This window comes from Meleagris gallopavo, chromosome 12 (genome assembly GCF_000146605.3).
Source record: "Meleagris gallopavo isolate NT-WF06-2002-E0010 breed Aviagen turkey brand Nicholas breeding stock chromosome 12, Turkey_5.1, whole genome shotgun sequence".
NCBI lineage: Eukaryota > Metazoa > Chordata > Aves > Galliformes > Phasianidae > Meleagris > Meleagris gallopavo.
The window spans coordinates 8,145,474-8,173,457 of NC_015022.2; the positions used below are offsets into that span (position 1 = coordinate 8,145,474).

The 27,984-nt window shown below is 44.5% G+C and overlaps 1 protein-coding gene across 1 annotated transcript; it reads right to left on the bottom strand.

The window, feature by feature from the left end:
- On the bottom strand, positions 1-27,984 carry LOC104912804 (proline-serine-threonine phosphatase-interacting protein 1-like). The gene is made up of 5 exons (XM_010717352.3): positions 27,461-27,984; positions 15,109-15,209; positions 11,571-11,645; positions 1,661-1,695; positions 1-659 (listed from the first exon to the last, which is right to left on the bottom strand). The coding sequence occupies exons 1-5, from the start codon at positions 27,491-27,493 to the stop codon at positions 502-504; spliced, it is 402 nt and encodes a 133-aa protein (XP_010715654.1). The 5' UTR covers positions 27,494-27,984; the 3' UTR covers positions 1-501.

A 27,984-nucleotide genomic window follows, 5' to 3' on the forward strand; every position in this document is an offset into this window, starting at 1 on the left:
TCTTTCTTTCTTTCTTTCTTTCTTTCTTCTCCTGGGGATTTGGAGATAAGGAGATCACAGAGCATGAGATAGCTTTGAATGTTCTCTGAACTTCACTGCACAGCATCAACTTGATGCTATTCTAAGTATTCGGTGTATGTGCTGCATTCTGCTTAACAATCATTTTTCTTCTATGATTTTAGATGCTTATGTTATCTCTTTATTTTAGTGCATGTTAGAGATCATGCAGGATCATGCCAAAGCAATGCAATTAGCAAGGATATAAAAAAGAGTAAAGGATGGATTAAGTTCTTACATGAATAAGAATAGCATCAGCAGTTACAGCAGAGGCAGTAAAAGTGACTAAAGCCTCTGTCTCCGGAGTTCAGAGCATTACTTAATTTCTAGCTGGGATTAGAAAGAGGCTTTCTTCTGCAGTCTAGTGTGTGGAAAGAGAAGGGTACCCTGGGCACATTTTATTATCTTTTGCAGTATTCACAGCCTATGGCTGAAGGTAGGCCGTCAGAATGGACCGCTGACCCAATCTGTATCAAAGATTGGCTGGTTCCTCACCTTTTTCCTTTGTTCCTTCTGCCTTTCTCGGAACTCCTCTATTCCTTTCAGTTCATCCTTCAGCATTCCTGCCAGCTGGATATGAGAGTTTCCAACACTTTCAATTTCTAAAGCAGATCAGAATTCATGTGCAGTCAGTGGAAAGGACTTTAGAGGTAAAGTCACATTTTTCAGAAGATATTTCTAAGATCTGGCTGCTGCATACAGCATGCTCCAAACAGAGCAGCCTTCAGCAAAGAAGTACATGTAGAAACATGAAGGGTTTGACATTGCTGAGGGTGCTCGCAGCCTGAATAGAGCAGTTTTAGCAAGTGTATGATCTCCCTGCATTTCTCCCTAGCCCCATTTACTCCAGCCACAGGTGTTGTGGTTGTGGGGGAGGACCTCCATTGTCCCTCTGGTGTCTGCCTTCCCTCCCCTACATTCTCTCTGCTTATGGGAGCTGCTTGCCACTTGCCTCCAGCCTTGCTCAAATGTCAGCAGGGGAGCTTGCAAGCTGAGAATTTCCAAGGGTCGGCTAAGCTGGATTGCATTTCAGACCATCTGACTGATGCTGTTTGAAGTGGCTGGCAGCTTCTCTGCATTTGTCAGCTTTGGTGGCTCTGAAATGAAGCCCTGCACTTTCCAAAACCGTTGAGCTTCCTCCTTCCAGGCTCTAAAAGTCCCCTAATTCACCAGCTGCTTCTGAAAGAGTGCTTTTGTTATCTGAACAGCAGGTACCAATACCCAGATAACACTGTCCTATTGGCTATGACAGTGTGAAAGGTTTTAACTCTGCCCTGGGCGTCTTAAGAAAGCATCCTATGGATGCATGTGGATGTTAGTGTCTTGTGAAGGAGGGACAGAGCTGGTATTTTGCAGCTTGATCTGGACAAAAATAACATGAGGAGAAAGCAATTTTCTGCGCCTCTGGGGACTGGGTTCAGTGCCCAGACTTGGAAGAGGATGTGAATGACTGTGCTTTCCCCCCACCCTCCATGCTCGATAGAGGAACAGACTGGGACGGAAAGGTTAACAATATAGGAGGGAGAGGATGAAAGAGCCCAGAGGGTGCCAACACGGTGCGTCTGCCTGAACCTGGGTCACAAAGCAAGATACGAATACTTACGTTGCTTGAGCTTCTCAAATGCTGCCTTCAGTGTGCTGGGAGATAAAAACAAGAGCACTTCATTAGCACAGGCTTCTAAGGATGGGTTGGGAATCTAGAGGCAAAACTTTCCCGCACAGCCAAAAGATCCACACAGAAATAAAGCTCTTAACAGCCTTGCAATAAAAACTGACCATGCTAAGAGACAAAAAAACATCAACCTGTTACCATATGAAATGCAATAAAATGCTCCATGAAGCAAGGAATTGTAGAACTCCTTACGCTCACCCTATTTTTTTAATCTGTACTTGTAACTGTGAACGTTGTTCTTCCACCTTACCAATGGATGCAAGTCAAGTGAGTGAAATAAAGGTCAAGGGAAATTGGGCTTCGGAGCAGAGAAAGCAGCCCCACCCTTCGTGGTAAGTGCAGCACGATGAACGCTTCCTCCTTGCTCACCCTTGCAGCTGGAGCAGCAGCCTCCCTGCTGTGCTTTCCTAGCACCCCCGCGTGGTGCGGCTCGCTCGCCTTTAGGAGATGCAGCGCAGAGAGCCGAGGGAGCTGCTGTTCCCAGCCGTGAATGTGCCGTGCTGTAAAATCGGCCCTCGGCACTGGGCTGCGATGCACAGCCTGGAGAGCAGCAAACACTGATGCGGTGCTGCTCAGCTGGATGGAGGTGCACAGCTAAGGCAGAGTAGTGCTGCAGGAGGACGTGAAGGGGTGATTATAGTTCACTTGTTGTCCTGGCTTTCTGCAATCCAAAGTCCTTTTTAAGGAGGCAGCATGAAGATCAGCAGAGGGGCAATGAGAAAGGAAAAAGCACTGCTTGTGAGAGTCACTTTCAGTGTAATGATCAGCTCTAGCTCCTGGCTAGTAGGCTGGAAGGGTGTCTGCATGCACAGAGGCCAATATTACTGTGATTCGGAGGTTTTCCAGACTCAGAAACCACCTCTTCAGGCCCCAGGCTGTATGGCTCCCCGAGGGAAAATGTTCTGCAGAGAGTCTCTGACTTCCTCAGGTGGGAGCCTGGGCAAAAACCCTCCAAGATCTCCTTGGCGGAACCACAGCTATTAGGGGAGCCCAGAAGAGGATTCGTGTGTCTTCTCAGCCATGTGCAGATGGGCAGGGAAATCCTGCATCTCTTGGCCTGCCCCAGGAGACTTAGGAGACACATGGAGGATACGAATAGGTTAATTTAAGATGGGCATCTTTTTCCTAACCATAGCCTGCAATACCACGTGGTCAGGCATAAGTAAACTGCTCAGGTGATGGGAAAGAGTGGATCTGTCCTCAGCAGTAATTGCCCTGCGATCCACTTCCAAATCTTTGCTTTCAACAAGTAAACATGAGTATTCATCTACTTGTTGGGCTCCTGCAGCATCTTCTCAAGGACGTATGTATGGTAAAATCAATCTGTTTGTGTCACTACTTGTCCCAGTAATATTTAATCATTTTGAAGCTTTGCTCACCTTTCCTTCTGTACCCTTTTTGCATAAAATGATTCTAGTGTGGAACTTGAAACAATTTTCTCAACATAAAGGGGAAAAAAAAGGATTTATTCCAAATCCTTTAATTAAAAGGTCTAGATCAAATAACAAGTTGGATATCAGCAGCTGAATTGGCTTTTTTTCCCTACTTAAAACCTCCAATGGATTATTTTGAAAAATTAAATATACACATGAAATAAAATTAGCTTTAAGTGTGGACTTTCCAGGGGGAGGTGGAGAACATGCTAGCAGCATCATCCCAGAAATGAGTAAATACTGAAATTGTAAGAACAGAGGGCACTTGCAAACCACACATACTAATTTATGTGCTGTGTTCATCTGTTTTTCCCAGAGATCTTTTCATCAGCGTTGGTGATTCAGGTTATACCAAGACTGACAGAGCTGCTGTAATGCATACTGAAAAACAACTCATCCTCAGTACATATCAAGGACAAAAGCAGTTTGTTGCTTTTCTGTCGTTGTTTCCAGGCATTAGAGCTACCAGAGTAGTCAGTGATTTTAAACTATACATGAAGCTTTTCTTATTTTTGCTGGCTCTCTGTAAGCATTAATCTGTCTTCTGGGACAATAATGCATCTGGCTATGAGCTGGAGAGATACCTGCCTCATGCACGGTATTTAATTGCTAATTCAGAAAGCTCTGGTCTCTTGCTCCTGGTCTGAGATCCAGCCAGGTCCCCAGCCGCTGCTTAGGGCAAGGCCACAATCTGCAGGTAGATTGGAATAGATTAAACTATTTCCTTCCTTATTTTTATATATTTTTTTTTTCTGAAATCAATCAACCAGATCCCTTATCCTTATGGGGCCTGAAGGGGTAGCAGATATGTCACTGTGCCTAGTTAGGTGTGCAGGAAGGGAAGTAAATCACATCTTAACCCACAGAACCAGCAGGTACTCCTTTATGACTCCTTTATGGGCTGCAGCAGCAGTTCGATAGGTGAGCTTTTGCTGCTGGGTGCTCTGATTGTATCAGTGAAATACATCATTTCAGTGCTTTAAAGGTTTAGTGGCAGCACCTCGTGTAGCAGAAATACACGCGAATTTTAATTTAGATGGCCCTCTTGTGTATATAGTATATATTCACAGTGTCTATATACTACTTATTGCCCATCCCATCCATGTTGGTGTGACTTTTGTATAAGATCGAGAAGGGCTTTATTCCAAAGCATTGAAAATGAAGGTATGTCACTCTTAGGGATACTTGTACGCAGTCTCTTGTCCTTTCAGGATGTGATCCTGCCTAGCACTGTGGCAGTCTGTTGTAGCACCTCTCCAACCAAACTGGAAAACCTAGGGGTTGAAAATAATTCGAGAAAAGCTGCAGAGTTTGCCTATTCTCCTCTTTTTGAAATTCCTCACTTCTGGTGTTTCTGTGGCAATTCCAAGCACTTCAGCTACAGACAACACAGCCTTTGCTTTGAGCATCCCTGCATGCCGGCTCCTGCAGGTGTCACAGTGAATTTACACGAATTCATCCTGCATGTTTGTTAAGGCTTCCCCTCGGATGTTTAAAGATTGCATTTGTTAAAACGAGTTTCAGATACAGACAGGATTGCCCCTGAATCTGCAATGATGGGGAACAGCCAGAGAACAGCCGGTCTGCAGCAACTCCTGGTGCTTTTTGCCATCTAGCGGCTGAAACGTTCTTCGTTTGCTGCAGGACCTCCTTACTCAACAGTAGGAATGGAGATGCTGTTGTAAAAAAGGCGCTTTTTGGTGCTCGTTTTTTCAAGTGGAGAGGGAGGAGGAGGCTGGCAGGGCTTTCAGAGGAGCTGGGTAGTACAGAGAGTAGAAACTCATTACAAGAACCTCGTTGTTTTACTATTCTTGCTCCGTAGATTTCAAAACTCTTTCCAAAGTGGATTTCCCAAATGTACCTGGCAACCCAGGCTCTCTTGGGCACTGACCACAAGCAGCTGGGGCTGCCAGGCAGCGTGCTGCAGATGGGGCTCTGCTGCCTTCTTCAGAGCCATGAGAGGCTGAATTGACGGCACCAGAGGCGCAGGTAGCTGAGCTCTGGTGACTTTGCTCTGCACGCAGATACGCTCACTATGTTGCACTGCTTTTTTGTGCCACTGCAGGCTCGATGGTTTGGGTGGGTTTTTTTCTGTATTTTGCCTCCTCCCTCAAATGGAGGCTGCTGTGAGTAATTCATAGAGTCCCTTTACGTTTTGACACAGGAAGGCTCTTCTAACCGGAAAACCACAGCTCTTTTTAAATTTCCTTTCTTTTTTTTTCTTCTTTTTTAATCTCTGCTTGGTGAATAGAAGTGGAAAATAACTCCACCTTCCTTTAAAACAAGATCATCTCCTTTTCTGTAAGGTTTCATTTCTATGCTATCCTGTTCTTAGGGTAACATTTTTAACATTCTTTCTGAAGCTGGGAGAAGCCTCTGCCAGATGAAGTTCACAGAGCAGTTTCCAGCAGTCCTGTTCCAGCTCTGCTTCTGGTAGCTTAGCTTAGTTTCTGACAAAGTGTTTCTGAAGCCAGTCCCCACTGAGACCACAGTTAACATCTCTACTTCCTCCCACCACATAGGGTAGACCTAATGTGACATTATTGACACTTCTTTCTGTGGTAGCAAGGTGTGGAGAAACAAATGCAGAAGCATCTGCTCTCTACTGCTTTGTACTCAGACTCTCTGCACCGGGTGTATATGCAGAGGGTGGCAGTTTGCTTTTAGGCAGGAAGATAACTCCCTCCCAAGTCCTAGGCAGGCACGTAGCAGAGTACTGCACACAAGAACCCTGTCTGACATCATTTACTGGAGACGTGGTGCAAGTAAGGAACTCATTTTTGCCTGGGTGTTTGCTTGTTCTTTGAGGAGTTACGAGCAGAAAGGCACAGCCACTCAGTGCAACTGGAAAGACTTGTGTGCAGGTTAGCTGGGTGTGATGGCTAAGCCACCTGTGGAGGAGGAAAGGTACAGGCAGCACTTTGCTCTGTCCCCTGCGGTCCAGGAGTCAGTCTGTCTGAGTTAGTTACAGCAAGGCACTCCTGTGAGTCATGCCAGCCACCGTGCAGCAGGCTGAGCTCTGTGTTGGCTTGGATGAGCTTATCTTTTATGAAAACAGCACCAAACACTCTAGTCCTGCAGTGTCTGCATGCATGTTTTGCATATGCTACTTACTTGAGTACTTTCACATGAGTGTCAGAAATAGAAGCAGCCCCAAGCTGACTGGAAATGGGGCTGCATCATTCGCAGGGTTGGTTTCTGCACTAATCACACCAGACTTTGCTGGGACAAGGGAGCAAACCAAAACCCTTATGACTCCAGGATTATCTATGGCATTTAAACCAGTGGATTAAAAACATCAAAAAAACTTAGGTACTTTAACATAGAACTAAATTTCCTCATCTCCTGGGAAGAGAACAGCACAGCTCAAAACCACTTATCCTCGACACTGGTGAACTTATCTAGCCTGGGTTTAATAAGAACTGAGCAGAGGTTTAGGGCTTTCATGTAGATGCTTGGATTTGTTTTTGCAGCATCCTGAAAGTTCAAAACACACGTGAGCGTATAAAGCCTGTACAGCTTCAAAACATTCAGTTGGAAAGTATCTAACAATAGAAGAGTGTGACCTTCCAAAATGATTTTTAGCTTCGGTTCAGAAATGCTTGCTTCGTGAGAACAGTACAGATGTTTCTGTGTATTACATGACAGACACCCTATATTTACACACAGGAAGCAGCAGCCTGGCATTTTGTTACAGATGCCCTCACCTTGTATTCTCTGAAATTGAAGAGAAGGGCAGAGCAGGAAAAAGCTTGAAGGAACTGCCCTTTCCCAGGGTCTGAAGGAGATGTTAGTGGAAAAGAAGGAAAGAAAAGCAGAGGAAATCATATACATAAGAAGAGACAAGCAGGGCAAATGACAAATATAGCTGTTGTCAGACTGGGCAGAATTTAACCAGCTTCTGCATGTTTACATCAGTTGCTTTACAGAGGAGACGAGTTCCCAGAGGCTCTGTTTCAGCTGAAGCAGAGGACGTGCCTGAAAACTGGGCTCTGTAGTATATTTTTTCTCATATTCTTCTGCTGAAGAGTTGCCCAAAGCTGTTGCACAGAAATTCCCAGTCACCTTGCAGGATGTTTCCTCTCAAAGGCATGAGCTCTGCTGAGAGTTACCTATTGTGTGTCAAAACATTGCAGATTTGGTCCCTGTTTATAACTTAGCTGAAAATCCCACTTTCTGTGCGTCCTGTCCCATGTGTGCAGCACAGGATATGGAGACTACAGTAAGATATGGCAGTTTAAGCACTGTAATGTGTAGGTCCCTCTCCCTCATTGGCTATGGGTGTAACCTGGCCTTTGCTGAGAAAGTAGGGCTGTAGCTTTGTAATCATCCTTTTCATGATTTGTTTAATAATTAGAGACTATGAAGTATTGATTCATATATGTGTCTCTATATACAAACTAAAAAAAGTGGGTTAACAGGGCTTTGAACTTAACAAGAAGTAGAAATGAAGACATTTGAATGCTTCCTATAGGGGCCCTGCTTTACAGGGGGGCTGGACTCGATGATCTCTAGAGGTCCCTTCCAGCCCCTATGATTCTGTGATTCTGTGGTTCTCTCCTTTAGCCCTGAGCTCCAACAGATGAGATCTATTTCAGGGCAGCATTTATCACTTTGCTGTGACTGCTGTGGTCCCCACACCTTGCACACTCCTCAGGGCTGCCTTGTCCCCTCCCAGGTCTGACCCCCTCCAGTGTTACATCTGCACAGAGATCCCATGGCAATGCCTCCAGGTACTTGCTGTCCTCCAGCCCTTTCACTCCCAAGTTACCCATATTCTCTGCATACGGCGTGCATCCGCAGCTGTGCTGGGACACCCAGTGATTACCTGAAAGAAGCAGCCAGCTTTTTCCTTCCTTTGATGATGTTATGCTGCTCAGTGTGTTTGTAAGGCCCAAAAGGAGTGGGACTGCAGCATACCAGTACAGATATGCCTCAAGAAACCGCACGACAAGATGCTAAACTGCCTCTGTTAGGAATGTCTCATCTAGCATGACAAGTGTGGTGGGGCAGGTTAGAACTGAAGACAGAAAGAGGCCCTTAATGGGCAAGTGAATTGCTTTGCTGTAAGACTCAGTGGCTGCTAACATGTTTTAGGGCTTTAAGAACAAGATACAAGAAAGCTCCACTGGGGCTATTTAATTCAAAGCTGCTGCTGGTTTGGCAGCCTCTGACCCACCAGGCGTTAAGATTATTTAGGAGAAATATTTTGTGGATCTCGTGTCAAAGACAAGATACTTGGCTGAACAGATTTTGATTTAAGCCTGTGAGACCCTTCTTGCAGTATTACATGTCGATTTAAACGTGTGCATCCTTCTGTACATTGAAGTGAACTTGCTAGGACTTTCAGTAAATGCGAAGTTAGATCCATGCTGCGTGTCAGAGGATTTTTCCCTTTCCTATAGGAAGTAGCTTCTACCAGCTGCAGTGCTTGAGGCAACAGCAAGCAGGCAGAATGCCTACAATTGCTTGAATTAGGCAGTGCTGCGGAGTGATGGTGTGCCTTGGCTGTTAGGCAGCCTTTCAGGGAACTTTCATTTCTTGTGCTGGAAGCTGCAGTGTTTGTTTGCCATGCCCACGGTAACCAGCATCGCTTCATTTTAGAAGCACTGCCTTTGCTTTATTTAAAAGAAAGGAGAAAAAAAATGGTTGTGGTGGCACATCTCCCTCTCTGACTTTGTTTTGATAGCAACCTCTCTCTAGCTGCAGGCTAATCTTAGCCATTTCCTATACTGGTGTTAAAAGAGCAGTGAGGACCTGACAGAAAGAGAATCACACCTCTGGCGAGCAGCTCTGTAAGCCTGTCCCCTGCTGGCTCCCAGCTCAGAGTGATGTCCCCATATTTTTGTCCCCATTACATGGGCCATAACGTGGTTTTGCTGCAGAGGCTTTGCTCCACACAGGGACAGCTGCTCACCTCGGCTTTGTGCCACTTCTCTCCTACCCTGCTTTCCCTGACCGTGCTGGAATGATGGGAGGGTTCTGGAGCCGATTCATTGGGTTGTTTATAATGTGCTAAACAGAATTAATTGGCCTTGCAGTTGTTTCTCTTAGGTCTTCTGTGTGTTTTGTGACACTGGAAGTTTATGGGTGGTTGCTGAGGATGGATGATCTTCCTTTTCTTTATCAGCCTTTTAGAAGGGTACCAGCACCTTCCTGATATTAAGAGCTACTGGAGTGTGAAATGATTCCCCTGGAGAAGTGACAGAATGCCTTAGCAACAGAGATATTTAAAAGATGACTGAATTTCAGACCAGAGGATAATTTTGCATTAGCAAGGAAATGAGTAAGTGATCTAAAATGAGTAATTCTTGCTCCTCTGCAATATATTGCATAGCACGGGGAGTTCTGGAAAACGTTCTGCAGAAAAAAAATGGAAGCTACTTTTTTTCCTGGTGATTGCCAAATGCAAGTTTTAGGGACTAATACCTGCACAACACCTTAGTTAGACTTCATTTGAGAAATACTGCTACTGAAGGATACATACAGAGATGTGAAAGTCCTTGTTCAGCCTGCCAGGTATCTATAAAACTACTGGCATTCAGTGTGCTACCCAGTAGTGGGAGCCATATAAGGGGGAAGCACTGGGGTAATGTGTGGGGCCAGCTGTAGGACGGGCCTTCCAAGTTTTTCTTTTCTTTTCTTTTCTTTTTTTTAAAGGTAGTACATATGTTCCCTCCCTCTGGTCTCTCTGAAGGACCAGTCGTGGGGCAGTACTGCTTTCGGTGACACATGTCATCTAAATAAATAGAAACTACACACCAGGTCAAAAATTTCAAGGCATCAAACCAATTAGTTCACTTCCATGAATAGTTCCAGTCCCAAATAGATCCCATTTTTTTTCCTGATTGTAAAGCACTGACTCTGGACAAATGTCATTCAGTGTGCAACTCCAGAGGGATGCTGAATGACAGAAAGTCAGGTGTGCTCCCTTTGCTTCAGAAATAAGCACACTGAGACACTTGCTGTGAGAGCAAAAGAATAATCTCCTCAATGGTGGCCACTACCCAGACCAGGCATGGTGTTATGGAGACAGAGCAAATCAGCTTTCAAATGTGTTTTGTTGGTATATTCAGCTTTCTATCTATGCCAAGCTATAAAGCTTGGATCAGACTGGATCTGGGCTTAGTTCCAAACTTCCTCCAACTTCAGGGGAGCATGGATTAATATCCAGCCCTGGGACTTGGTTCTGCCTATGAATCAATCTACTGTAATTCCTTAGGAAAAGTCAGACCTGTGAATTATCCACTAAGTCACAGAAGAGAAGCCAAAGCTCTGTGTCTGAACGTGTTTCCTTTACCTGCCCTGAACAGCCAGTAAATAAATCCAGGTGGAGCCTTTTGGTAATCCTGGATTGCTAATCTGAGCATTTGCTTTGGACAGAAACCACCCGATCTTAACCTGCTCTTTTAATTTCCTTTCCTCTGATTAAGCCTCCTAAGTGAGATAGCAGGAAGATGCAAGTTTTCCCCAGCAGCCTTTGGTAGGGTTCTTGTATCCTAAAGCACAGTTCATAGCAAGGCAGAGATGGAGCAACGAGAGACTTGCCCGCACTCTGGACTTGAGCCTCAGCATTCCCCATTACCAGGCCTTTGGATTAATGTGACAGCTTCCCTGCCACTCCAGATGTGCCACCAGATTGATAGTAAGTGCTATGGGGATTGCCTACAGCTTGCACGTCCTGATGTGAAAAGGTTTGAGGTCAAGTTTTCCAATAAGATATGAGCAGGAAACCTGCTTACACCAACAGAGTGATAAATAGGTGTAAAAAGGAGATGGCAATTAAGAAATGAGATACAGGGCAGATGAGGGATCAATAAAGCTGTTTTGTTTAGATTGAGGTCTCTTTCAGGCCTGTCTTCTGTGACCCCAAATATTCATCCTTTTCCACCTTCTTACTGTATTATTACTTGTTACATTAATGACAAATACGTCTCATTATTGCTGCTACCATCAGTAATAGCAGCAGTTTATCAGCAGTGTTTATTAAGTCAAATTCCATGCCAACATAAATCTTTCCCTCCCAACACAATTTAAATGTCATCTAAACTAGTAGTGCTGGAGACAGTTAGCTCTGCTGCAGCCTGTCAGGGTTTGCTACACGTCCCATACCTGCCAACCCACCATCCTAAGCCTTTACTAACAGCTTCCTTTTCCTTCTTCCCTGCTACCCTGCTTGCTTTCGGAAGCTGAAATGAATTTCTTTTTCCCAGCAAAGACCTATTGGCAATTCCCAACGGAGATATTCCAAGTCCTGCTCTGGAGACCCCATATTTCCTGTGAAGCACTGGGCAAGTCACAGCCATGAGCAGCTCATGACCCTGTCCATAGGCAGAATGCAGCTGTTTGATATTTGATATTGCTTCCAACACAAAGGCGTTAGTACCAAAAATAGCAGAATTCCTTACTTGATTTCTGTTTGTCCTCCTGCTTTTCGGGCAATTTGAACCAGCTCCTTCCCGTACCTCTCTTCTGCTTGAGCTCTAGTTTAAAAAAAAAAACAACTTTCTCAATTTCTCCTAGTGGTAGCAGCATGGTGTTTACAAAGCTCTTCTTGTAATTGCATCTGAGGTAGGAAATGTGAGAAATAGCATTTCTTTATTTCCTCTATCTTCATTTTTCTCTGTCTCTTCTATTCCAGTGCTAGCAGTTACCTCTAAAATATTTCAGTTGAGCTATTTCTGGAAGAAATGAGAGAAAACAAATGCTCATCTTCATGGCTTTGATCAGACTATGGATTCAGCTGAAAATGATGCATAAAGAGAAATGTAATGAAGATGCTCAGGAACCTCTTTTGCAGAAGAAAGCTAAAATGTGATGGCTGACTTGGTGGCCAAAGTGAAAGCTGGGAGGGAAGGAAGAGTGGGTGCCATAGGATCTCTTTAAAAAGAGGGTGTGAGTAAGTGGGAAGTGGGAGTAGTAGGAAAGCACTGGAAACATAAGATGCCTTCTTGAGTAGCTGCAGTGGAGGCAGAGGGGGAAGTGGCTGTGCTGGTTATAAGGTGAGGCCCTTCAGTTTGGGATGGGGGTGGGACAACAATGTGGTGCAATGCCTCACCTAATGGGGAACTGTAACTCATGACTCAGGGAAGTGGTTCTGTTTCTATGGTTAATAAAGGAATAGAATGATTTCTTGGCTGATTTCTCCTCCCCCAGCTCCGGAAGAAATTTCTCATCTCTTTGAAAAAAGATTTTCTTTTTTCATAAAATGTTGTAAAACCTGTGTGTAAGGCCAAGGCAGAACTGGGTTTTCAGCCTTTTTGTAGGTGCTGAATACTGTCGAATAGTCAACAACAGATAACAGCGTGGTTAGGATGATTATTATTTCTGTTTCTCTTAAGGTAAGTCCAGTTCTCAGGAGGGATTTCAAAGCGTTCCATAGACTTTTGAGCCTGAGACTAGGCACCTTGGAGAGACGTGTTATTTGTGCAAAAAAGGAATTGTGATGCAGGCATCACAAGTGAAAGCTGTGCAGTCCTGCTGCTTTGTTCTCACATCTGCCTTCCTGCTCAGCCCCTGAACTTGATAATTGCTATAGACTGAGCTCAAGCAGTTTGCTTGGGGTGAGACTTCTGGTACTGCCACAGGGAAGCTGTTTGGATGCATCTCTGTTTGAGAACATCTGACTGCACCTTTGGATGTTCATCTGTGTGTGACGCCTAGCTTGCAGCCAGCTGGACATGTGGGCTGGTGGTTCTGGTGAAATCTCACATGCAGGTTTGCAGCTTTATATGCAGAATATTGAGGCAAACAAGCATGGCCAGCTCTTAGGCCAGTCCCAGCTCTTGCAAGACTATTGTGTCAAATCTTTCTCAGACCTCACCCCAGACTGTGGTAGCCTAGAGTCCGACAGGTCTGACAGGTCACTGACAACATCTTTGCACAACTTGGTGCTGTCTTTCCCACTTTCTGGTGCTCTTTCACGCAGCTTTTGGGTTTCCCTGCAGCAACCAACAGCTGGAACATATTTTGTTCTAAATCTAGGGCTTTGTTACAAAATGTGACCTCTTTGTCAGTGCCCAAGCTCTTCAGCTCTCCGCTAGATCAGGCAGGGGGATTTGTGAACAAAGGTAACTGATCGGGGTGGGAAGCTGAAGCGTCGATACAGCCGGGCAGAGGTGCCAGCACTCAGGGCAGCTGCTGCAGGGGCCCTTGTTGAAATTTTGCCACCAAACCCATGAGACAGATAGAGGGCCTGTGTACACTCACAGCAGTGGTTTGGGGGTGTACAAACACTCATGGAAACACTTGTTCTTGCAGTGTTCAGATCTGCAAAATGACTCTAAATGTATTTTTTATCCTTTGTGGAAAGTCTTTTGTTGCCTCTACCACAAAGCAGGAAGAACCTCATCCTGCAACTCGCAGAAAAGCCTCTAATACATTTTGAACCATAGGCAAGCATAGCATCAGATGTGTGCTGCAGTGCAGAGCCTGCCTGGAGCCTGCAATGCAATTCTGATTTCTGTAAGTTATGAGTCACAGAGGAGCTATTTTAAGCAGATAAAGTGAAGCTACCGGCAGGCTGATGTGACTTCAGGACTCCGTGACATGTGGCAATAAAATATGCTTCCACTGGTGATCAAGAAAAGCAATTCAAATAGCTTTGGATTTTGATGGGAGACTCTTCACACTTCGAAATAATGAATTTTCAGTTTGACAGCTCACATCCCCGTGAAAGTTCCAGTGCTTGAAAAGTAGCCTTTAGAAAAGCAACCTAAAACCAGAAAACTGGATGGGGACGGCGTGGGAGGAAAAAGGAGCTGTGGCTGGGGAAGGCAGAGCGATATTCATACAGAGACAGGATCACCTGCTGAATATATAATTCATAGTGTGGGGGCTTTCTAACAGGTCATACATCAGTTATGTGCCTCACACTGCACATCGCTACTGATGAAACTCAGCCACTTCAAAACAGAACCAAATCTAAATCTTTTTTGTAAGTCAGAATTACAAAAATGAACAGCAAAGTTGGAGCAGCTGTGTAATATTTATTTTCTCACCCAGAGAAGTGTTAGCTGTGTGCATAGCTGTTGCTGAGGGGCTCCGAGGAGTGTGTAAGGATGGAGATAAAGCACACTATTGTTACTCAAAATCTGGTGAGGTGGGCAAATGATGCAGGATGTTCTGAGGATCTGGGAAGAACTTTTGGTAGCATCTTGCAGAGCTTTGTCTGTACTTGAAAAATGGCCCTTTTTCATAATTACAGGAAGCTGAAACACTGCATGTGGCCACAGCACATTTAAGGAGAAAGGAAAAAATGTACAAGTCATTAGTTTCCTGTTGAATGTGGAAACTTGATAGTGCTTCTTGCTGTGGATTTGTGTTCTACTACAGTATTATAGTCCAATAACTACCTGAGTTTTAATGAAGCTCTGGATTTTTGATCCTTTCACCCCTCTCTTCTCTCTCCTTCTCTCCTTAAACTTTCGAGGTTTCTTTGGATTATCTACTTTCACAAATCATGTCAAAATGCTGGAAAATTATCCATGGGAGAAAAGCTATGTTAATATACTAAGGCCTGCCTGCAGCAGGGGGTTGGAGCTTGATGGTCCTTGAGGCCCCTTCCAACCCAAGCCATTTTGTAGCCAGGTGACTATAATCCCTCTCACTGCCCATCTCCATCGTTCACCTTGTCTCTTCCCTCGTAAGATATAACTGGTGTAAAATTCTCATTTATTTTGTTTCATTTTCAGAATTTTATACTTGAAGCTGTCTAAACAGCCCTGAGGAGTACAGGGCCCAGAAATGGAGCACCATCTCATTGGTTCATTTGACCACCTTTGGTCACTCAGCAGCTGTGACCACTTTAGGATTCACCTCAGTTGGGCTTTTCTAGACAAACCAGTACCATTATTGTATCCGCAACAGCCTTACTATGTCTTTCCAGATGCACAGTGAGAGACAAAATGGTGTCTGTTCAAACTTTTTGCACTCAAACTTTCTCACCTTTGCTTGAGCAAATCCTCCACATCTTTGCACATCCTCCTACCATCCAGCAGTCGCTGTACAAGCACCTCAAAGCCAGTGTGTAAGGTGAACTCCTTGCACTGAGGACAGAAAGATAAAGAGATTAGACAGTTTGTGCACAAAGCTTACAGGTCTAGGAGACGCTTACTGTCAGTCATCTGAAACAAGTCCTATTCCTGGAAAATCCAAATGTACCTTTAGGTTTGCCCTGGGCAGCAGCGGCCAGAGCAGAGCTAAGGGCACTGTAAAATCTTTGTTTAAATCCAGATCATTTTATAATAATGAAGAAGCGAAGTGAGTCCCACATTTTGCTGTGCCAAAAAGCTGTCATTTGGAGGAAGTCGTGCTTAGCGTTGGGTGTGGGATTTTTGTGCAGTGGCTCCTCTTCCTATACGTCAGTCACCTCACCACTGTACCTTCTTAGCTGGTACAGAGGTGTTGGTTCTTTCCCTTCACAGTGTCTGATGTGTTGCTATGGTATGGCTTTGAGAGAAAAACAATGCTGATGACACGGCAGTGTTTGAGCTGTTGCTGAGCAGTTCTGCCAGGCAAGGGACTGGCTGGACATCAGTCAGTGAGTGGTGAGCAATTGCTTGTGCATCACTTGTTCTGTGTGTATTATTATCATTTTGCGTGTACTATTATCATCACTATTATCCTTTTTTCCTCTTCCTTTTCTGTCTTATTAAATAGTTATTATCTCAACACACGAGTCCTACTTCAGGCTTTTTCCATTCTCTTCCCTATCCCCCAGGGAGTGGAGGGTGAATGAGTGGCCATGCAGTGCTGAGCTGCTTGCAGGGTAAACCAGCACCACCGTGGGGCTCTCAGTAGGAGTGATGTGCCGCCTAGATGCAAGTGGCAAGGTGACAACCTTGGCATGTGCAGTGGGGAGAAAGCAAAGAAAGTAGGATGATGGTTCACGTGGATCTACCAGCAAAGGGTCTGCTCTACAGAGCCAGGCAGAACAATAACATAGATAACAGGTGATGGAGGGTGTGCAGTGGACCCACTCTCATCACTGTTGTAACAGTACTCAACTGATGATGGGATTACACATGCTCATCTGACACATATAATCACCCTTTATGAAACAGGATCTCAAAACCAAAACATCCGTTTTCCTCCTGTTTCAAAGGGCTAGTTACAGACACGGGCCCTGAGAAGCAATCTTGCTATGAAATACATGAAAGGAGGAAAGCAGAAAGGTTATTGCTAATACCCAGGCAATTTTATTTTTATTTTTTGAGAACTTCTCAAGGGCAAGTGGCGTTGCTGCTGTAAAACCTCTCATTAATCACTCACTCTGCCTGGCAGAAACGACTCAGATGTGCCACAGCAAGCTCGCAGCACAAAAATTTTGATTGCATATTTCCAGATGCAATAAGCTGTATCCCGTGGCTGTGTACACAGCTCCCTTGTCACAGAAATGCTGCCCGTGGGTTATTATATGGGTCTGTGTCACCCCAGCAGGCAGGCATACTGCTACAGGCAACTAACAGAAAGTGAAAAGTACTCTATCATGTTACTTTGCTGTTTCTGTACAACAAATGCTAAAATCCACTGTCTACTTCTTTTAAACTGGTGCAGATGGTGTAATGAAAGAGTAGCAAATGCTGCACATCAGTGAGCCACCAACAAATTCCCTAACTGGAGAATGCAATACCTATTCATTATTAGGCCCAAGCTCAGTCTCTCTTCCTCCCCCAGTCACCCACAGATGCAGCAGGGTGTCTGCTGGTCATTCTAAGGACCTGAGAAAACTACTAATGGACTTGATTCAGCCATTTGGATATCTCGTTCCAACCATAAAAATGCAAGGGGAAGAAGTCATGTCATTTTAAAAACTGCACCAGGGTCCGCTCTGCCTTGGTGACCGAGTGAATGAATTTTGCAACACGTCTAAGCAGAGAACCTCACTTCTGCATTAATAGATCCTTTCAAAGCTGTGCTGCTGTGTTCTGGCACACAGCCATGCTTTCTTGTTGGAGCTCTGCACATGGACCAGCCTCCAGGACATAAGCTGCTGAGTTTGTTCTGGTATTAAAGGGACAATTTTGTGCTGCTCACTACTGCTTACGACCGATTCTGTCTTCCATCATTTTGCCTTCCAGCCTCATTACTTCAAACACCTCAGAAATGCAAAAGACAGACTTTGCCCATTATAAATACAGGAATGTTTTAGCCCTTTAAAAGAGAGAACTTTCTGTATGCATTAACACAAAATCTGCAATAGCACTTCATGTTCCCAGATCACAGGGTTCCTGCCAGGCAGGACACAGGAGCAGTGTGCTCAGGGTTTGTTGTGCACATCTACGTGCATGCATGTACATGAAGCACAAAGCAGCCAGTACCTTACCCGACAGCTCTGCTTCCTCTTTACTGCCTGCAAGTATGATTTGAATATGTTGAAAACGTATCCGCTTTCTCTTACCCCAGGCTCAAATGCTATCAGATACCTCCAGCACAGCATTTCATTCTACAACAGCAGCTGCTCTCAGACCATCCTTAATGAACACTGGTATCTGCAGCGAATAGATTGAATGAAATCAATCCTGAGACTGGCTCTCAGAACCCTTCTTCCAGCTCTGCTGTTCCCATTTCATCACAGCCACCAGCATCTTTTTCACCCTCCTCACACTCTTTGTTCTCCTTCTGTGTCTGTGCAAAGTCCTCCTTTGTTTTTCTTTTCTGGTTTCTTAAGGATCTCCTAGCAATACAACTGACCTCAGGTCTTCTTTGTTGAGACAGCAAGATTGTATCATGTTAAAACAGCTCTTGAGCCTTGATGAGCTGATTGGCCTTTTTTCTATTTTCCTTTTACTGTTTTGTGTTATAATTAGCGTTTGTGTCAGTTGATTTTTTGTAGAGGCAGTTGAAGTTGCACTGCTCAGCTGGTGCTTGGGCACCTCTCGGCTGGGACTGTGTGATGATTGTAAGAAATGATGAATAGTCAGAGGATATTTGGGTGGGTTTTAATATAAATTAGATATTCCTTTTTAGATAAGGATATGGTTACATAGTGGTACTCCTTATTAGATAAGGAATACATTCATTAAAGCTGTAAAACTAAGAGTTTCACTCAGAGAGAGAATTGGAACAGGTTGCCCAAGGAGGCTGTGGATGCCCCATCCCTGGAGGCATTCAAGGCCAGGCTGGACGTGGCTCTGGACAGCCTGGTCTGCTGGTTGGTGACCTGCACATAGCAGGGGGTTGGAACTGGAATCTTTGTGGTCCTTTGCAACCCAGGCCATTCTATGATTCTATGAAAACATCAATTGTTTTGTTGCTTAGAAGAGAGCAATTCAAATTGCCACCAGTAATTTGTTAACATTGCCAAGTAAATAATTTACTCAAGCAAAGCACGTGCGAGCTGTGAAAGAGGATTTATTCATTGTCACTTTAATAAAAAGGATTAGTTAATCCATGCTGTCCAACAGACCTCTAATAACAAGTAAGAAGAGTATTTGACAAAGGGCTATCAGTGTTGCAGGCAGATTTCTACTGCTCTGAGATTTTTCCATGTGTACTTGGGTGTCTGCCCTGGAGCCTGGGGTTTTGCTTCTCATCAGGAGAATCACAGCTAATGCAGAGGCAGCATTTCATTGCTGTGCCTGTTCACAGAAGTTGCCTCCTGCCAGTAGGAGAAGTGATGCTTCTCCCTCAGAGATAGAGCAACACGGCTGAAAGCACCAACTTTATACTGCTGCTTAACCAGAATAGCTTTTCCTAGCATACTTGAGAGGAGGCAGGGAAGGCTGCAAACAGATGCTGCCAGTAAGTGCACTGGGATATACCTTCTTTTTATTTTTTCCGTGGCTTAAAGATGCTGCTCCCTCACGTTAATGGTGCTACCAAAACAACTATGTGAATTGGACTGCAGTTTTCTGCAGAAGGTTTCCCATAGGCAATCGTGCAAGTAACCATTAGGAGTTAATTGTGGCAGAGAGTGGCTGGCTCTGAGCGATTTCTGCAGCCATTAGGGCTCTGGGGACTTTGGTAGTGAAGGCTGCAAGTGGGAGGCTTGATGGTGTCAACTCCCTGCCCAGGGCGAAGATGGCTGAGCAGCACCATGGCTTGTCCTTCCCTCCTGCTGGCTAAAAGTGAATCACCTTGTGCCAAGTCTTAGGGCTCTAATTAGCTGAGCACTGGCTTTGCACAGCGCCTCTATTCTGAGCCCAGTGCTCAGAAGGTGTCTGCGAGGCTTTCTGACAAAAGTTGTGAGGGTGCTATTGCAATAATACCAAGTAGGAAAGACAAAATGTTTTACTGCTAACTAAAGCATGAGCTTGGTAAATAGCTGTTAGATGTTACTGAAGCAAACTTGTCCACGCCTTCATGCAAAACGCTAGCTAAATTGTGCAACCTTATTTGTCCACCTGCTGTTATTCAGAAGGAATCGTGGATTATGTCATTGTGGTTTTGCAAAACAAGGGAGAGTAGGCAGGCTGAGGTTGGCACTCTGACTTTTCTTTTGTTTCTTGTAAACCCACCCTCTGCACTGTAGAACACGACCCTTTGCTGAGCGCTATCGAGTGCTGCCTTGGGACCTCTTGTTATCATTTCAGGAGTTGACATGGGTATCTTTTAAATGAGGCTTAGTTTGCAATTACATTACTCTTTGTTACCTAAGTCTGCAATGCAGTATTTTCCTGGGGAGCAAACACTATTTATTGCCAAACAGCATAGATGCATATCTTGAATGATGTCTTCAAAAATCAGAGGGAAAAAAAAACATTGCTTTTGTAGCATTCCAATATACTGAGTTGCTAGATTGCTATCTCACACTTCTCTATCTAGCAAGGTAGGCTGGAGAACTTAAAATGAAGGCAGAGATTCTCATCAAATTTCAATTCGGCAAGAGCTACAGTGTAAAACAATAAATTGAAATTGATATTTCACAAACTCTGCAGCAGCATTGCACAAGTGGTGGCATTGAGCAACTAGTTGCTTCTCAGTTGTGTTTTGCTCCCTATGACACTGTAGATTTTTGCAGAGAAGGAAATGGTTGTTGTGCTGACAAGGGGAATTCGCTCCTCAGCTTCCTGTGCCCTCGCCCTCCTCGCTCACGCCCTGGGTAAGGTGTTCTTGCAGTCATGCTGTGCCGTTATTTGCATGCCCACAAAGCGATTGCTGCACAAAAGCCTTCTTAACTTTTGCAGGTGATCTGAGTGGCAGACTAATGGTGCACACTGAGAGGGATTCCGGTCCAATAAGAGGACTCTGCTCTTGCTGTTACCTCCATTTTAGCTCTCCTCCTTAACTCTTTAATAATGTTCTGAGAGTGCACAAAGTTACCTGGGGAAGAAATCATGTAGCTGAAGTGAGAAATGGGACAGGAGATAACAAAAGCCCTCCCTGGTTTGAAACAGAGCTGGATGTGGCCTGGTCTGGTAGTTGGCGACCCTGTGTGTGGCAGAGGGGTTGAAACTAGATGATCTTTGAAGTCCTTTTCAATCCAGGCCATTCTATGATTCCATTCTACGTGACGCAGGCTAGACATAGTGACCCTCCTTTCCTTTTCTTTTCACGTGGTGACTTTAGACATTGGCTGACATGGGAGCCAACAGGGAGGCCTGCAGCAGGCATTGCATATTGCTGTCGCAGGCAGGTTTGGAGCCCTGCTGGCCAAGCTGCCCTCTGCAGCCAGGCAGATAAGCATTTCAGTGCTGAAATCAGACGTTGGTTCAGTATCTTAACTAATAATTGGTACACAAGAGAAACTGGAAGTAAAATAAGGAGAAATAGAATATTAAAGTAGAGAGCACTTCTGTTTTATACAAAATAGTGATCAAAGTTTATTTTTGTTTCTATTCCGCTTTAGTTCTGCTTCCAGGTCTCTTTTATGAAGAGAGCTCCTTTCCTTCTGCAAACACCGTGTAGGAGAGGATGATGTGGAACAATCCTGCCTTGCTCAGGCACAGCACCAGCTCTTCAGGAGCTCACACACAGCCCCTGGCACCAGGCCTGCTTAGTTTGGAACTTAATTTAAAAACTCCTTCTCTTCCTTGTCTTAGAAAACTTCGATTTGTTTTCTGGTAGTCTTGGAAAAGGCATTAAGGACAATATGCTGTTGCACCAATGCTCTCAGCAGCCCTTATAAGAGGAGCTGGGCATTTTGCTGGAGGGTTTTCACAGCACAAAGCGGGGCAAAGCTTCAGGAAATCTGCCTAGAGTGTGGCTGTACAAATTAATTTCCTACTGAGCACCATTGCAATATCCACATATTGTCATTTCCATTTACGAGAGATCTTTACTACTTAAATAGTCATTTTCAACATATCCTGTTACTCAATACGATGTCGCACATTCTCACAAAGACTTGGGGAATTTCAAGATATAACAGAAGCAAACCAACTCTAGGCTTACAGAAACTCCCAAAAGAGGGCTTCCTTTAACTAAATTCAACTACGTTCATGGGTCAGCTCATCCAGAGACATGCCACTGCCCGTGCCAGCACACTATCCACACTGCCTACAGAGGGATTAGGAATTCTATTTCAGTTCCTCCTTCCTCTAGCTACTAGTTTGAAGAAGCACCTCAGAGCTGCTACAGGCACTAATGGAGGAGTGCGGAGTGAGGGGAGGACGTGACTTCCCAGCTTGGCTTCCCATTTTGTCTCTTCCCCCACTACTTTCATCCACCTTTTTTTTCCTTTTTCCCCCTCATCTCCACCCTTTTTTTTCCCCCCCCTTCCTTTTTAGGAATTAATTAGGGCAAATTGAGAGCAGCACCAAAATATCTTTATCCTTTGTAAATTTGCTACTTTAAATTTTAAAAAGTTTGGGTTAATTATTTATTTGTTGTTGTTGTCACTGAATAGAGGAACATTCAGAAACATTTGGAGACCTCATTGTGGCCTTCAAGAGAGTGTATAAGCAGGAGGGGGAACGGCTGTTTACAAGGGTGGATAGTGATAGGACAAGGGGGAATGGTTTTAAACCAAGACAGGGGAGGTTTAGGTTGGATATTAGGAGGAAGTTTTTCACACAGGGTGGTGAGGCAGTGGAACAGGTTGCCCAAGGAGGCTGTGGATGCCCCATCCCTGGAGGCATTCAAGGCCAGGCTGGATGTGGCTCTGGGCAGCCTGGGCTGCTGGTTGGTGACCTGCACACAGCAGGGGGTTGGAACTGGATGAGCATTGTGGTCCTTTTCAACCCAGGCCATTTTTGTGATTCTATGAAACAGAAACTCTAACCTGCCTGAACAGATCCCTTTGCTGCTTGGCTTCCACCTAATGCTGAAGACGTACAGCAAATACCTGCTGGTTTCCATCTCAAGCAAAAATGAAATGGCACCAAAAGAGCCAGGGAACTTTTCAATTCCTCAGCCTTGTACAGGGACATTTCCTCACCCTGTTGAAGAGGTACTGAACTCCATTTATAGTAAAGGAGCAATTCTTTAGGGAACTGAGATGCTGTTGGGATCTGGATGCACATTTTCAGTATCTTTTTTTTTTCTCTTTTCTTGTCTTTGATGCCCTCAGCACAGAGCTATGACCTGAGCTGTCACCTCATCCCAGCCTCAAACCCCCACGTTCCTACTGAACAACATGGGGAACTTTGTAAGTTACAGAACTATGCTTGCTGAGAAATGTTTTATTATAAAACCTAGATTAAACAGGAGATTAAACAAGTGCTTAATGTGCCATCTGCCAGCCAGAATCTACCTTGCTGTAGTATGGCATGAAAGCAAAATATGGAGCTCTTTTTGAGCTCAGAGGAGCTGACGAACATCAAAAAATGATCTCTCTATGAAGCAGCCTAATTTGCCTTCCATACAAGTATGCAATAATCAGAAGTGGATTGAAATTCAGTCTTCCGCTGTGCCCGCAGAGGAAGACAGGATCAGTGTCTGTGGTCAGGGAGTGTAAATTTTGGAGACACATGGTGCAGCTGCTCAGTGCATAGTGAGCAGTGCATGTCTCAAAGGAGAGATGGGATGGGTAATGAACCACCCAGTCCTCGGACACAGGAGAATTTGGACATGCTGTTCATCTCTGCAGCCTACTTTGGCAAACCTGAGGGCTGCTGCTTTGATCTCTGCTTGAAGTGCTGCTCCAATCTGCAGCCTCTGTTTCAAGCCATGTACGACAAATACTTTCAGATCTATGTTGTGTTCATCAGACATATCTACGTATATGAGAGCGAAAAGAGTCTGAGTCACTTTTTCTGTATCTAAAGCACATAGCAATGCCACAATTAAAGTCAGGATAAATAAGAATCTGCCATTTCCCCATGTCCAAACCTTTTGCAGAGCAGGAGAGATCAAATCAAATCCTCTGTAAAAATACGAACAAAATTATCATTGTGACTTCATCCATCAGCCAGTTTAAACCATCCAACCCTCTAGATTCTGCATTCAGTTGCAGCACGATCACCAGAAAAAAATAATAAAGTATAACCATTAAAGGTCTAATTGTTTTTAATTAGAAATTACTGAACTTACTTGATCTAAAATGAGCTTTCCACCAACCCATTCATCTACCTACTCTAGAAAGTCTTCCAAGGCCTTAGTACTGCACTTAGCTCTTGCCCAGGTACCTTTTCTCTTTGCAGGAAGATGCTCAGCCTGGTATACCACATTCAGGCCATAACTGACAGAGCACACAACCAAAAGCTGCAGAAGTAATACCGCAGTCCTTCATTTCCAGCTCATCACCAAGGAAATGAACCACCCTGAATGTGCTGTCATTGGTTCCTCGCACAGCCCCTAGGTCGTGTACCAGCAATATGGGAGCTGGAAAAAGCTGTTAATGTGTTTGCCTCATTATCAGTATCAGTTCATTTGAGTTTCATTTTAATTGTTTTGCTCTGCTTAGAAGTGTTTCCTGGAACATCAGTATTTCCACAGCCACGAGTAAGCAAGTATTCTTCTTGTGATTTCTTGTGGTTTCAGTGACTGCTCTGAGACTGCAACCCCCTCATCCCCAGGGTGCTTCTTGTTGCCTCAGTGAGTAAAGCATCTTGGCCACTGTCGAAACTATGGAAGAATACAGGGAGAAATAACACACAGAAGGGGAATAGAGCAGCATCTTCCATGGAGATGGAGAACAAACACAGGCATTCAGCTGGACAGTCAGTCTGACTTCTCCAAGCTGGTTCTCGTTTTGTTCCCCATTTCTGCTCACATCCACCAATATGGACATGTGCTGGCTGCAAGCAGGGCTGCTGTCAGCACAGAGATGTGATCGTAAGTCTGCCTCTAGTCACACTTTCTGTAGTGCAGAAAGTTGCAGGACGCACTGACAGTGGAGCTTGCCTGCTCTACGGTGTGCAGCGAGATTAATTATGTTGGTTTGCCTCGTGTCTGTAAAGATAGCTACAACCAGTACAATCCACTCCCATCCAAATGGAAGTTGGGGGGCCCACTTGTGGAGCTGAGATGCCAGCACAGAAAGTTTGGTGGCTCTGTCCCTCCTCCAAACCTATTTCAGAAAGCAGCTCCACAGGAAAGGTCTAAAAAAGGCATCCTAAGGGGAAGTAGTGATATAGCATTTCTTGAGTATATTGTCGAGTAAGTCCAGAAAATAGTCCTGCTGTGACACATAATGTATCTTTTATAGTCATTTACAGGGTAAGTGCTCACAAGAAGTAAAATTATTTATGAAACTGATTACTTCTGTTTGGGCATATAGTGTTATGTGAGAAATCTGTGGCAGCAGGTGAGAGCTTCACGTATGAGGTAGATTTTTGCTTTAAACCAAGCATAGACTATAGTCTAAAGCCAAACAAGGAAGATTTTAAAAGATCTTTGTCTATGTCAGGCTTGTCTTAAGCACCTACATGGCTCCCAGTGCTGCAGCGTCTGATCATAGCCTTGAGTGTTTTGTAGGCAAAGAATTCTGCAGCCAGAATGATGCTGCTGAGTGCCTGTTCCTCTTGACCAGGAATGGCCACGTCTTACCAGGCTGCTGTGGAGCAGCGTGGCGGAGAAAATCTAAATTGAAGGAAAAGGCAACAGTGGGAATTCTGGTGGAACATCAAATGAGTACAAGAACATAGAAGGAGATCAAGAAAGAAAAGGGAAAGACTTTCCCTTTGGGTAAATGGGTTTTTGTAACAAAAATTGAATGTTGCTCAGGTCTCTCCTATTGATATAATCCTGTTAATATGAAATTCAGGTGGAAGCAGAGGCGTGCTCCCCATTAGCAGGGAATTTACCTGCCTACCTAATGTGATTAGACAGGTAACATCTTTTGCATTCGTACAACAGGACGGTAAGAATATTAATGCCTTGAGCAACTGTCTACTATCAAAACTGATTTGTCTTTTCTTTTTATTAATATTTTCCAAAAAATATTGTCTGAGGATAGGAAACTATTACAAAGGAGTGCATCTTAGTGGGGGCTTTAAGCAACTTTCTTTTAAACCATTAAACCAGCGTGTGTGGAAGATATCAAACCAAAAACAGTAACTAGAAGCAGAGTGGTTTAGCCTAGGCGGTGGAGTGGTTTAGCCTAGGCGGTGGTACACAGACAATAAAAAAATAGCAGAAATAGGAAACTTTTAGCGTAGCCCTGGCACTGCCACATTTAATAGGCAAAAAGTGAGGATAAAAATGAGATGAGGAAGAGTTTGCATATTCCTGAAACATAGCACAGCCTAGGAAGATGGAGGGGCTTTGCAGCAGAATGAATGGTGTTCTTTCTGTTCTGGTTGAGGAAGATGTGGTGTTGCGGGGGATTGTGTAAGTATTTCACAGTGCTACAGCTACTGAAGGAACCGCCTGGCCAAAAGCTTGCTGATGGTAAGAACAGAGATGTTGAATTCCAGGGAGAGTGCAGCGATGCCTTTAGACAGGTCTTAGAGATCAGGGCTGGTACGGCTGCAACACAACCGTACTTCTTGGGTTTTAACCATGAGGGCTGTCTCAGTTCATGGCAAAAGTGAACAAAGCAGATAGTTGATCACTGAAGCAAACTGAGAAAATATATTTCCGTTCCTATAACGGGCACAGCAGAACGTTATGAATGCAAAAATAATTGCTGATCTTGTGATTTTGGGGGCAAGCTGTGCTCTTTTGCTACATTGTGCAATATCCTGTAAGTTTTCTTTTCAAAAGACTTATTATTGCACAGCTAAAACTACCACAGCATATCCAGATATAGTTCAGTCTGATTAAACAAGCTTGGCAGTATTATGTTCAAGCCAAATAATATTAAAAACAAAGACGCTTTCCTTTAAAGCAGATGGTAGCTTCAAAGCCAAGCCAGGATGATATTCATACTAGCATGACTAAAGCCAGGAGAGAAGCCTGGGGAAGAGGAGCCACAAAGAACTGGCCTGGCCAGATTGCTGAGTGGCATTAATCACCCTGCTGAGCCCATGGGACATGCCTGATTTATTCCAGCTAAAGACCAAGATCCTAGAAAGTAAATACACAGAATGTATTGGTTCTAAAAGTCAGATTGCACTTTGTGGAAGGACGTCGAGAAATGCTAAAGCTGAATTTCCTGCAGTTGCACTGGGCTGTGGTTGTGTCATACTTTGTGCACCTGAGCATGCAGTTAGTAACTGCATAAAGAAGAGTAAGGGAGAGCCTTGTGTGGGTGTGCCCTGGCACAGTTTGGGTTAACATCAAAAGGAACATTTGTATTTCCTCATTACAATTTTTTTTTTAACTGGTTAAGTCTGATAGAGCTGGGGCTGGGGGTGCCTGGAGGAAAGCAGTGCCCCACAGCCATCTGCCCGGCTCCTTCAGACCAGGAGAGGGGAAGGGAGGAAAGGAAGGGGGGAAGGGAGGAAAGCACAGAAAGCAAACACACGGTGAAGGGCCAGTTCTACTTCGCTTGGTAGGAGAATGGCAGGAGGATTTCATCTGCCTTCATGTCTTAAGTCAGTACCAGGTGCTGGAAAAGTGTTTGCCTAGACAGGAGGAACTACTGAATGTGCTCTATTACCCAACCTGGCAATGTTTTGGCTTTATGTCTTTGGGGTTCTTTTTTCTGGTTTTCTCCTTAACTCCAGAAGTAGCTGTGAACTTAGAGCTTAGTTCTCATGAACCACTGCTGGTCCATTGCCCAGTGCTGCTGGACGTTCTGTGCGTGCCCTGTGGCACATAGCAGCAGCCGTGGGCTCCCCAGGAAGGTGAGCAGTAGCACTTTGCACCTGGCTGGCTTAGCTGATGCTGTGCAAGTGATTCCACTGGCCTACTGCCTCACACTTGAACAGTGTGCTTTTGCTTGAAGACAAATTTCCCTTTCTTATTTTAATAAACTGAATTTAAAACAGAATTAGGATAAACTGTATTCAGAGCCAAGCTGTATTAACAAAATGTTTTAAATACGTACTTATTTAGTAGAGGAAATGTGGCAGAAACGCTCACTTACCCAAAATGCATCTTTAAACTGCATCTGTGTCATTATTATCGGCCTGGGGAGGGCAAAGGTCCTTCAGCAGGTTGGCTCTCAGATGGCAGCGGCAGCACCGGGCTTTGCAGTTGTTCCTATGCCCCAGCCAAGGCAGAAAGGGAGCACATCCACACAGCTGTCTCTTCTAAAGTCACGCAGGTGAAAAATAGCATCAGGCAGTTTCAGGCAGCTCGGTGTAATGACCTATAGCTGTGAAGGGACAGAGAGGGGAAAAAAAGCTCTTGCTCACACACAGAGGCACGCGTGAACGTAGCAACCCCGCGCCAAACCAGTTTCTCTTCTGGTAAACAGTTAATATTGAAATGAGGAAGCACGGAGATGTCAAGTGATGTCAGCCTGCTCCGTGCCATGTGTGCATGCGAGCGGCTGGCAGAAAGAGAAAAAGAAGAAAGCAGAATTCACTGATGTGATTTTGATCAGCTACAGGAGGGGAGAGAGCAATTAAAACGCAGAGGAAGCCAGCACAATGCAGAGAGAGAAAC